This window comes from Sparus aurata, chromosome 20, assembly GCF_900880675.1.
Source record: "Sparus aurata chromosome 20, fSpaAur1.1, whole genome shotgun sequence".
NCBI classification, from domain to species: domain Eukaryota; kingdom Metazoa; phylum Chordata; class Actinopteri; order Spariformes; family Sparidae; genus Sparus; species Sparus aurata.
Genome location: NC_044206.1, coordinates 26,877,038 through 26,889,577, shown reverse-complemented (window position 1 = coordinate 26,889,577; position 12,540 = coordinate 26,877,038). Strand labels below are relative to the sequence as shown.

Genomic DNA, 12,540 nt, shown 5'->3' with positions numbered 1-12,540 from the left:
ACACAGATTTGGACTGCCTAAAGAAATAAGGGAGAGATGTGAGATAAACAGGAAGCCGGCTGTTCGCCGTCTCCGGCCCGGGTGATCCTCCAGAACCCGGACAGCTCAGACAAACAGGTGGATGCAGTTTATTAAGCTCGGGGCAGAACTTCAGGACAGATGGTCTCATCTTCTCTTCGTCTTGTAATCAACGTTATTTTCAAAGCAGACGTCTGTTTCATTCGGCTGCGATCGGCGCCGTTATTGAGCAACAACGAGTTTGAGTCCGGAGCAAAACTGATGACTGAACAGCATGTTCAGGAGAGCCGGTGGATAGTGACGAGATGTCAGGACGACTTCCAGACGAGTTCGTAACGACAGAACCAGGAATCTTAAACCAAAACATGATATTTTAACACCTTACCAAGTGGTTTTGTTACTAAACCTGACCAGACTTTATGATGAGGAGAAAAACCTGATGATTTGATGAGAAGTTGGGACATTTTCCAGCTGCGTTTCTGCTGAAAAATACTTTTTCAAACTGGCTATTTTTAACGAGATGTGAGACAAAGTCCAGCTGTGTTTCTGGCGCGACGTCTCTCCAGCTTGTCTCTGTTTGTGCTGACAGAAACAAGTACTTTACACCAAGACATGATATTTTCCCTGAACTGTAACAAAAAGCTTTTAGTCTCTAATCTTCACCTGAATGTGGAAACGAGCTGTGAGCCGGTGAAACAGACGTTTTAAAGAAAACAGCCTGCAGAGATTCTTCCTGGCTGCATCTAATATATAAACATACATTATCATGTGCAGACACGAACAGACATTCATCTCTGTGCAGATGTGAGCAGATGTATGTAGATTAATACGACCGTGTGCTGAACGTATGTGAGGCACTTACACAACACGTGTGTTAATAATAATAATACATCTTCAGACTAATAACTGATAACTGGGACGTCTTCATTAAGTGTGTGTTTATGTGGGAGATATATGTGTGTGTGTGTGTGTGTGCAGGCGGAGGGGTGATATCGATATGTATTGTGTGTGTGTGTGTGTGTGTGTGTGTGTGTGAGAGTGTGTGTGTGTGTGAGAGTGTGTGTGTGTTCTGTGACCATTATGAAACACAGGAGGACTCATAACTCAGAATGAGAAGCCAGGTGATTAAATCTTCATTACTGCAGCGACTGCTCTGTGTGTATGTGTGTGTGTGTGTGTGTGTGTGTGTGTGTGTGTGTGTGTGTGTGTGTGTGTGTGGTGTGTGTGACACTCGACACCTGCGAGCTGCTAAATCATACGAATCGTTCCGTTCGCCTGTAAAACCCGGTGGAGATCGGATCGTTCACACGAGAGAAACGTGCGGTTTCATTTGGCTTTAATACTTTTAATAAAACAGTTTAGAAATAAAACGATGGCGGGTTTGTCGAGGCGGCGTCGCTCATTTTCAACACACAGTCTGATTGGAGCAGAGCCTCACCTGAGCAGAACCGTTGGTCCAATCACAGTCAGAACACAATCATTTAAACTGAGAGCAGAAGAATCCTCCTGCATGTGAACCTCTCGTTAGTGTTTTCATCTCTTTCCTCTGTGAACATCTCGTGTTTCAGCCCGTGCTGATGTTCTGCAGCCTGTCTGAACCCGCTCACACCGAGCCTTTCAGAACCGTGCTGCAGCCTTGAAGACAGAATCATTCCACTGAATGTGATTTTGTATAAAGACGGTCCAGATTGACTCGGTGCAGTTGCTGCTGATGCTACAGAACATGAGTTCTGAGGTGGAGCTGCTGCTGATGTGTAAGAACGTATTGATCAGCTGCTGCCGGTGAGAGACGCAGACGCTGTTAATCAAAGGTAACATGGTGGAGTTAAAGACTTCTTCTATAATTGGAGGAGTTAATGAAGTGAGAAGCGTTGGAGCTCAGTGTTGCATGAACAATGACTCGCTGCTGTAAATATAACTACAGCTCCCATGAGGCTCTGAGGGAGGCACAACGAGATCTGCTGCTCCGATCTCACTCTGATGAACTACATACAGGTGAGAGGAGTGTCGGGAGGGGGAGGGGAAGGAGGCGGAGCCATAACCAGGAAACCAGCGGATAGTAACGAGATGTCAGGACGACTTCCAGCCGCGTTTGTGGCGACAGAACTGGAGATTTTCAATGAGACAGAGACAAACGTCCGGCTGCGTTTGTGGTTATAAACCAGATGTATTTGATGAGAGGTCGGGACGATAACCAGCTGGGTTTGTAGCGACAGAACCAGGAATCTTAAACCAAAACATGATATTTTACAAAACCTTAACAAATGGATTTGTTGCCTAAATCTGACCAGACTTTTTGATGAGGAGTCAGGACAACACGTCGCCATGTTTGCAGCGACAAAACCTGATGTTTTGATGAGAAGTCGGGACATTTTCCAGCTGCATTTCTGGTGAAAAAGACTTTTTCAAACTGGATATTTTTAACGAGATCTGAGACAAATGTTTGGCTGCTTTTGTGGTGATAAGACTAGATTTATTTAAAGACACGTCAGGACGACTTCCAGCCGCGTTTGTGGCAACAGAACCAGGAATCTTAAGCCAAGTTGATGAGAAGTCAGGACAACGCGTCGCCATGTTTGCAGCAACAAAACAGATTGATAAGACAAGAAGTCGCTCGGTGCTGCCGGCACAATAGTTGAGAAGTTGGGACGAGTAAACTGGGTTAATCCTGAACCGGACCGGACCGGACCATCAGCACAGCAGTGAAAGAAATGTATAAATGCATGAATAAACATCGACAATATTCACGACCACTTGGTTGAAAAATATCAGTATAACATGTGATTAGAGTAAAAAAAGAAAAGAAGTGTTTATTATTCAGAAAGGCCCGTTTGAGAGTAATTTAAATGATGTTATCGGATTATGATTATTGATTCCCGATCACTGGCTGACTGACAGCTGCTCACGTCGTCCTCTCCGGGTTCAGCCGGTTCTGATGATGAACAGATGAACAGAATTATTGATGATGTTGCAGCTGGTAATAATTCAAAGCTCTCTGCATGCTGATGAGACAGTTTCATCTATAATCACACATCACATCTTATCTGTTGATCATATTTCGCCTCATTAAATCTGAGCGTGAATCTGAAACTGAAGTTATTGAATAAATGAGGTCACGGAACGAGGAGAAAGTTCCAAACTGGAGTTACTCAACAACATGTCGGTTCCGCCTCGCTGCAGCTGTTCTGGTGTGACGCAGCGGGCGATGTCGCCTCACCGCTGGTTATTTCCGGTTCATGTAGAGAAACCGTGTGAACTCACCCTCTTGATGTCTTTGCCGAAGGTCTCGCTGAAGCTGGAGCCGAGGATCTCGAACTGGACGTGAGAGTTGGAGCCGCCGTCCTTAAAGTCCATCGTCCCCGTCAGACCCGTGATGTTGCCCTGAAGGGAGACGAGAGAATTTCCTTCTGATAAAACTGTAAACTCGTCTCACACTGAATGAAAAATGTCTCCATTATCTCGACCACAGTCCACTTTGAAATTCACGGGCACTTTATTAAACCGCATTTTATCGTGTAGCCGTTGTAGAAGAGGCCCTGACAGCACTGCTAACTTCAACACCAGGCACACAAAATATAACGAAGCGACAGAGCGAGGCAGGGAGACGCTGAGGCGAAGACGGAGGGATGATGGGAGAAAGACGACGAGGAGGCGTTAAAATGTGTCAGGAAGAGTAACGAAGGAGGACGAGGGACGACTGAGAGACGATAAAACAAATAAAACTGAGAGGAAAACAAACAGCTCCGAGATTTCCTGCGCTGACCTTTAGAACTGCTGCCGCCGCCCGTCATGAACCTTTAATATCTTCCCATGATGCTTTGTGAGCTGCGAAACTGAGAATACTGATGTTTGATTGACAACCGGGAGGTGCACTGAACGCACAGTCACCAGGAGAGAGCAGCCGATACAGATACAGACCTAATTAATCACTAATGTAATATTCAAAACTGATTCAGGATCAGTCCCTCGTTGATCAGCTGTCTTCGGTGCAGAATACAGATTAACAAACAGTGTTAAAGATTTATGAGATGTCTCATAAAACATCTGCAGAGCTCGACTGAACGAGCTGTTTGAAAGATGTCGCTTCGTGACTTCTATCAGTTTGTGTAAAGACTGATGACGCCGTCAGCGCCGAACAACCAGCTTCATGTCTGTCAGCTGAAAAGGTCGCAGTCGTCGTCACCTGGAGGGAAATAATGTTTGATGTTTGATGGCTACAAAGCCGGCGGCGCCTTTGTCCTCCATCACCTCCTCCTGACGGCTCGTGCAAGAGACTCATGAGAGCAAAACCACGTAAACGCACAAAATTTAGCATTAAAACAGCCAAAAAAAGTCAGTATAAATAAAATGTTCAAGGGTCAAATTCAGCCGTTAGCTAACATGAAGGAAACTGCCTTTGTGGTTGAATTTGATCGTTAACTTAAATGTGTAACTTTAACAATTAAACTGAGCCATTAGCCAAACTGTTGGAACAAACTGCCTCCGTTAAACCGAGTCGTTAGCTAACCTTAATTAAAACAGTTAGCTTCACAGATTCAAACTGTTCCAGCTGTTAAACGTTAGCTTTAAGGTGCAGAAACTTGATCGTTTGGTAAAATTAACCAAACTGTTCTGACAAATTAACCGAGCTATTAGCTAACCAAACCAAACTGGTTAAACTGAACCGTTAGCTAATCTAAACCGACTGTTAGCTTCACTATTTCAGCTCTACTGAACCCTGAGCATTTAGCTAACACCTGTGCTAAACAAGACGTAGCTGCAGGTGATCCATTAGATCTCTCCGTGTGTCTTTCACTCGGTGTTTGTCGTCCTCATTTTCCACCTCATCAGCAGTCAGAGAGACGGCAGCTGGTGGAAATGTTCAGGTTTGATCGATCTCAGACGAACAGTTTGTGTGTTTCTGTTGGTGCCTTAAAGGAAAGTGTCTGTTGTTCCAAACGATGTAAAACCAGCCTGACAAACTGTTTCTTCTGAGGTCACAAAGGTCTAATTCTTTAAAAAAGTCCAAGTTTATCTAAAGAACAAAGTGAAAGTTGACAATAGATCCTTAAAAGTCACTGAACGGTCAAACAGTCGACCTTAAAGTGCACAAAACAGAAACGTGTGTCATGTCTCCTGGATTTTAACGTCGACTCGTCAGATCCTGAAACAAAAAGCTGGCTTGTTTTTAATCTGAACATCTGTCCACATGTTCACCAAAATAAAAACATCGATGCTCGCTCTTTTCTGAACGCTGCACAGCTCAGGTGACGTTTCTGCAAACAGGATAATTTTAACGAGATGTCGGGGAGATTTGCAGCCGTGTTTGTGGAGACAGAACGATCTCTTTAACAAACACTGGGAACATTTTCCAGTTGTGTTTGTGGAGCCACATCATCATCTTCCTCTGATCAAGAGATTTTTGTGCCTTTGTAAACCAAACCGGAGCACAACATTGTTTTAAAATTGAGAATCTAACCCAAAGAAAACTTGTTTCAACCGATCTGTGGTTTTGTTGAAACACACAGGCTAATTTTTGTTCTTGACAGCCAACATCAGACCAACAGACACATTTAAACACACGATAAAGATTTGTCATCGCGTGTTTTGTTTTATTTAACGGCTGCAGAGAAAATCCTCTGTGGACTCGACGGCTGTCTGCAGCATGATGTGATGAACTGTGTTCTTACTTCTGTTCACATCATTAAAACAACATGCGCTCGTGTCAGAGATCATGTCAGCAGAGGGATCAACAGCGGCGCCGTCCGACATGTTCACCTCTGTGTGAACATGATGACGGATCGCTAACGAGCTCTGCGGTCGTCACCACGAGAAACAAACTGATGTTGTTTGATAAAAGCGAGCTGCCGGCTCTCTGGGACTCGTCAGGACGAGACCACGGGCTGCTGGACGTTAACGACGTTCTCGTCTCACGGTGGCGTTTCATCTTTGATTTATCTTCTGCTAACAAAAGAAGTCGTTCATTCTTTTATTCTAAATCAAATCACACTTTAATCTTCTCCTCCACCTTCAAAGGGGTTTTTTTTTCAATTAAATCTTAGAGGGGAAACAACACGTGCTGCGACATCTCCAGTTATACTGAATCAGACACGTTCAGTATCGGCGAGCGGGTCAGTTAACGAGCTGTTAATCAGCTCAGCGGCTTTGATGAGAAGAATCCAACACAGTGAGACGAACTTACACAAAAAAAGCCTCATTTAAGACGTGATTTTATGTTTTACGATGCAAAGAATTCTAACTAAATAGAAAAATACTAAATGTAATATTGATGAATCTGCAGCTGAGCCCTGAGGAGGTTTGTTGTGGTCTGTTGGGGCCCTGAACGCACCACGACACCAACAGAAGACTTCAGTACCTTCTGGATCGTCTCCAGCATGGACCAGCCGCCGTTCCACGGCTTGGTGGACTTCCTGATGCAGTTGAGGCTGGCCATGCTGTGCCACTTCCTGTCCTCCAGCTTCCTGTAGAAGGCGTTGGCGAGCATCAGCACGCTGTCGTACAGGTAGAGGTTGGACACCTGGAGAGAGGAGGAGACGGAGGGAGAGTTTAAATATATATGATTGGCTGACGTGGAGGGGAAGGGGGCGGGGCTACACCTGGGGGCGGAGCTACAGCTGGCTGCATTTCAACATTTGTGAGTGTGAAATCGTTGGATAGTTTTAACAACATGCAGGTGTTTTGCAGGTATTTTAACCCAAAACATGATATTTTCTGAACCCAAGCCAGAGACCACCGTTCAAGACGGGTTCAACACCTTCCTGCTGCGGTTGGATTTTATCTTAACGAGCCTTAATGTTCGGACACATCTCCACAAGGTTCCTACAGCAGCTCCACAGTCACATTTAAGCTCTTAAAACATTTTTACGGGGCATGTTTGAGCTTTTTCAAGCACATTATGACATAATACAGCATTTAGTTATGTAAACCTGCATTTTAAATGATAAAATAAAGTCATAAATACATATCAGGCATGTGTTGGGCAGCAGTATTGATTAGTTTTCAATCACCAGCTGTTACAGATGTGTGAGGCAGCGTGAGCCCGGTCCAGTCTCCACTAACCGTTTCTCCAGCCGTGTTTGACGCCACAAAACTGGATATTTTAAGGTTGTTTGTCTAGGAAAGTAACATTTTAACTTAGATATGATTTGAACACACTGAGAAGATTTATTCTGCTGAAACAATTTGGCTTTCAGTTCGTCAACATTCATGTTCCTGAGCGGTTAAACCCGTGTTACTGTGGGAGCGCTGCCTCGGCCTGCAGGGTGGCGACCTCTGGTGGCTGTAGTGATTATTACAGCAGTGAAGGAGGATGTTTAGTAGAATAACGAGCGACAAAGACTGAATATAAACTCACTGTCACAGTAAACACACACGATACAGAGCGACAGACACAAACCAGCAGAAGGAGAATTGTTTCCTGATTATTTAACGACCGTGTTGTGTTTTTCTTCCACCCACAATTTATTTCAACAGCTCACTCAGACTCGAGTGTTTTCAGTCTGCAGCCATGAACACACACACACACACGCACACACACACACACACACACACACACACACACACTGGCTGGTGTCGAGATGACGGGCAGCGAGTCGCCAGTTTGTCCACATGTGACCATGTTGCTTCTCCCCCTCTGTGCCCTGCAGAGGGCAGAGGAAACACACTGTGACGAATAACACACACACACACACACACTGCCAAAGCAGGGAGCAGAGACCAAATGCAGGGTGACAAATGAGCATCACTCTGTCCAGATGAGAACGGCTGACTGGCATGAAGTCCATGCAGAACGCTGCCTGAGGCCTGACACACACACACACACACACACACACACACACACACACACACACAGTCATAAAAAGGCTGAATCTGAAGAGAACAAAGTGATACGGCACACGCAGCGTTCTGCAAGACATTTATTTTTCTTAATGGTACATTCTGTGATTTCTCTGTAGAGAGTATACCTCTGCCAAGGACAAACCGTCCCCTTTAATTATATCAAGCTAAATCCCATTTTTGAAGCTAAATTAACATTTTTTTCAGCTCACGTCTCAGAAACTCCTGCACAGACACGACAGATGCAGGATGAACGTGACGTCTCTCTGACATGAATGATTGATTCTCTCGTCTTTACCTGAAGCTCTCAGGTGAGGTCGAAGACAAAAGGAGAGAGAACGATGGAGGAGAGAGGAGAGAGTTTAAGATGGTGGGAGATTTATAGGAAAGAGAAGCAGGCAGACAAATGACGGCCACGAAGAACAACGAGGAGACGGCAGAGGAGAGAAAAGAAATGGAGACGAGGAGAGACTGAAAATATGGAGACAATAAAGAGCAATTATCACAGAGAAAAGACCGAGATACACAAGAGAGGTGAAGAAAGGAGAGGTGAAGAAAAGAGAGGTGAAGAAAAGAGAGGTGAAGAAAAGAGAGGTGAAGAAAGACAGAATATATCAGAGGGAATGAAAGAGAGCGAGGGAATAAAAAGACGTTAGATGAGATAGAACGACATCACAGGAGGAAGAGAAGAAAAGGTGATTTTAAAAAGGGTGAAAAATGAAAGCAAGAAGAAGAAGAAGTGTGTGTGTGTGCGTGTGTTTGTTTCAATGTGTGACATCTTGTAGAAAAACGCAGCTCGTCTCCACAAATGTCAAAACAAGACAAAACATTTGTGGAATGAATCAGATCGTTAAATGTCAAACACACCGAGACATTTCATCACCGAGAACACCCAGTGACCAGCAACCTCCTCTTCTTCTTCTTCTGTTTGATCTTTTTCTTCTTCTTCTTCTTCTGTTTCCTCTTCTTCTTCTGTTGTTTCTTGTTCTTCTTCTTCTGTTTCTTCTTCTTCTGTTGTTTCTTCTTCTTCTGTTGTTTCTTGTTCTTCTTCTTCTGTTTCTTCTTCTTCTGTTGTTTCTTGTTCTTCTTCTTCTGTTGTTTCTTCTTCTTCTGTTTCTTCTTCTGTTTCCTGTTTCCTGATGTGTGCTGTAGCCGCCCTCAGTGGTCATGTTGTTGTGTGTGTGTGTGTGTGCGTGTGTGTGTGTGTGTGTGTGCGTGTGTGTGTGTGTGTGTGTGTGTGTTTGTCTTCCTGACAGTTCTGCAGGTCGGCCCGTGGAGGAAACAACACGATGTGTTTGATTTATAAAAACTTCCTGTGATTAATGAACCCGTCCTCAGATGACTACTCTCACCGCTCCCTGGCCTTTCCCCCTCAATTAACGATTTTTTTTACCCACTAATTACTTAATTTGTCCTTTCAAATTAATATTTTGTGCCTTTGAACGACTACATGGAGCCTTCAAACTACGTCCTTCACTCCCTGAAGCGATCAGTCCCTCCTGCTGCCTCAGCGCTCTCGTTACCGACCACTTCAGACAGGAAGCAGATACCAGGACCGTTCTGTCGGGCCGCTCAACCCAACGTTGTATTATTCCACTGTTCTTCAGTGAAAAAGAGAAAGAGAAGAGGAGCACGGAAATAAAACAGAGAATCAAGTCCGAGGGCAACGTTTTCAGAACAAATTCAATATATTGAACGCACAAATTATTAGTTTGAGGACTCAATTATCATGTTTTTATCTCCGCACACTCGCCGACCTCTGCTCCAATGAAAATCCTTCGCCTTTTTAAACTATCAGCCGTCATCACTTTGCTCTGAGAGAAGGTCAGACGACCCAGACTGTCGGATCTGAAGCTCGACTGCAGCTTACACAGCTACCAGCTAATAGTTAGCTCGTTAGCACACGTTAATTTCTCATTTCTTTCTTCAGAATGTTGCATTTTTCCATTTTCAGACTTCAGTCAGGACTTGTTTCTATCAGCGATAACATCTCTCAGATGTTCGCTGGTATCTCTGAATATTTAAGTTTTTTCCAGCTTTAAAGGTGTTTATTTTATACCTGAGCTGCACTTTGATTGACAGCTCAATAAGAGCGTCCATGCCCGCCCCAGAGCCTACAACAGCCAATGAGAGATCGTGTACGCAACTGAACCTCTCTCTCTTCTTCCTCCTCTCTCCTGAGCCACTCACACGCCAGCCTCCAGATGATTGACGCATCATGCAGCCAATGAGATTTCAAATCCAGTAATATATAGTTTAAATCAGTTTTTAAAGCCCTAAACGTGGAAATGATGCACATTTATGTAGTTTTATTGGCTGTTTTTCCACCTCAGCACTTGTTTTTGACCAGTTTATCAGCACAAGTTAAAGTTAATAAGCAAATTAAGAACTAAAATGAGTTAAATGCTCCTGTTACTGTCTTGCAGGGAGATTTAGAGGTCACGTAATGTCATTTTCTTCTTAATATTTCCTCAGAAAAACACGTCTTAAGTGTTTATTTTCAGTGATATTGTCATTAAATGTGAACTTGAACCATGTTAGACTCTACGACGTGGACTCATTGTGTTTCACAGGTAATAACGGCTGTTGCAGCTCATCTGCAGGCTGATTTGCATTAAAAAATAAATAAATCAATGTGTTCAAACTCCTATAGATTAACAGATTAATAGAGCTTCTGAAGCTTGGAGGAAAAAGTCCAGTTAATAACCTTTAAAAAGAGCCCAAAGACAGGTCTGTACTGCAACAGCTTTGGATTTACTTCAGGCTCGACTGGGATGTTCAGGATTTATAAATTAACAATTGATTGTAGGTCGCGGACGTTAACGAGCTGTGTGTTACCTCCAGGTTCTGCAGGTATCCTTCCTGCGGGTCGCACAGCAGAGAGGAGATCCGGTGGTTGTGTCTCATGCAGCGGGTGCTGCTGTCCCTCCACAACGGGAAGATCTGCCGGATCACCGTCATGCGCCCCAGTGCACTGTGGGTAAGCTCCAGGATCTCTGTGTCGCTGATTTCCTGCAGAGCGAAGGAGAAATTACTGTAGTTCGATCTCTGAGGTGTGTGTGTGTGTGTGTGTGTGTGTGTGTGTGTGAACACCTGACCGTCAGAACCATGTTTGTTTCCTCGACCGCATTAATTGGAGAGTTTTCACACACTGAGACGAATGACGGCGTCAGAGCCAATCAGACGGGACGATTCACAGAGGCCATTAAAAAAGAGCTTCCTCTATTCATGCACATGTTTAATTGCTTTGACGCTGAGAAACCCAATTATTCCCAGCGAGGTGTAATTATAGATAGCCTCAGTCAGACGCTAAAAACATGAAGAATAATACTCAGTTATGACGCTTTAAAACAGAAACATAATTACAGCCCACGACTTGAACAAGAGTCCCGACAAGTGACTCGGTTTGTTTTGTTCAGCTTAATTGAAAAGACGAATTTGCGGTGTTTTATTTTTTTTGTATATAGGTTCCTGTCATCCAATTAAAACTGAACCTGGGCTTGTAAACAAGGAGTCAGGAGGATTTGCAGCTCATTTATGGGAGTTTTGAAAACATGTCATTCTGACAGGTTAAAGGATTTAAAGTCAAAACAAGTTTGAGTCCAGGTTCTGTAATTGCAGAATCCGTCTGACGTGTTTGTTGAAAAAGTCTCCTGAAGTCATTTACTCAAGAATACATTCAGAGACCTGCGAGCGTCCGTCCTCCTGACTTCCTGTTGTGTTGAATCCCACTGACGAGAAGTCATCAACCAACTCTGAAAAGCTACTAAACCGTGTTCTAGACGAATGGAAGAGGAGTTTCAAACCATCAGCTGCTCCCCGTCTGACTTTATTTGACGTTACACTTGAGTGAGATGTTAATTTTACCAGTGTTACTTTATTTTTATTTTTCTTGTTACCCAACATCGTATCGTCTTCTGCTCGCTCGACGCCTCCTCCGTTAGTCCTCACCTGAATTTGGTATTTTAGGCCAAAACCGTGACGTGTTTCTCACCCTGACCACGAGCACAGCGTAACACTGACAACTGAACGGATGTGGACCAATCAGAGCACATCACGCACGGCAGACGCAGCGAGACGAGACAAAGACGTAAAAGCCGTAAGAAGGCGTAAACAGACAGAGAGGGAGACTGGAATGTGGAGAAAAGGCGTGTTAGTGTCTCGTATCTGCAGAGAGTTTCTGATTTTCTCTCTTTGTTGCTGCTCGGGACGCTTTACCAACCCAACATGTGTCTATTTGACGTCCTGGGAATGAGACTCAACAATCAACTGTCTTTGTGGTGCGTTCAGGAACAGCTGAGACAAATCCTACTGATTCTACCTTTAACTTTAATAGTCTTTGAATTCTATTAATATGACGTGAGCTTCAGTTAGCTTTGACCACAAATGTCCTTCAGAGGGAGACTTTTTACTCTGATACTCTGAGTACATGTCAGAGCCTGTAATCTATTACTTTACTGGAGGAAACAAGCTGGATCAGTACTTCTACTTTTACCAGAGTCACGAGTGTCTGAACTCCGGCTAACGTTTGGTTTCTCCTGCACCTCGCGGCTGATCTGCAGATCCTCCTGACTTTCCGATTCGCTCTTTGAGGTTTTGTAAAGAGAGTTGTGAGTAATTTCACAGTCTTCTATGTAACACCACATCATCAGCCCGCGGGTTAGCGACACCGCTGCGCTGCGAGGA

At 44.1% G+C, this 12,540-nt stretch overlaps 1 protein-coding gene across 3 annotated transcripts in view; it reads right to left on the bottom strand.

Annotated features, from left to right (window-relative positions):
* LOC115571190 (glutamate receptor ionotropic, delta-1-like) overlaps positions 1-12,540 on the bottom strand; it is a 418,849-nt gene that overhangs the window by 42,425 nt on the left and 363,884 nt on the right. For all 3 annotated transcript variants that reach the window (XM_030400350.1, XM_030400349.1, XM_030400351.1), the window contains exons 6-8: positions 10,693-10,866; positions 6,374-6,535; positions 3,280-3,399 (exon numbers count right to left, since the gene is read on the bottom strand). In XM_030400350.1, coding sequence (XP_030256210.1) covers positions 3,280-3,399; positions 6,374-6,535; positions 10,693-10,866 — 456 coding nt within the window. The remainder of the gene's footprint in view (positions 1-3,279; positions 3,400-6,373; positions 6,536-10,692; positions 10,867-12,540) is intronic.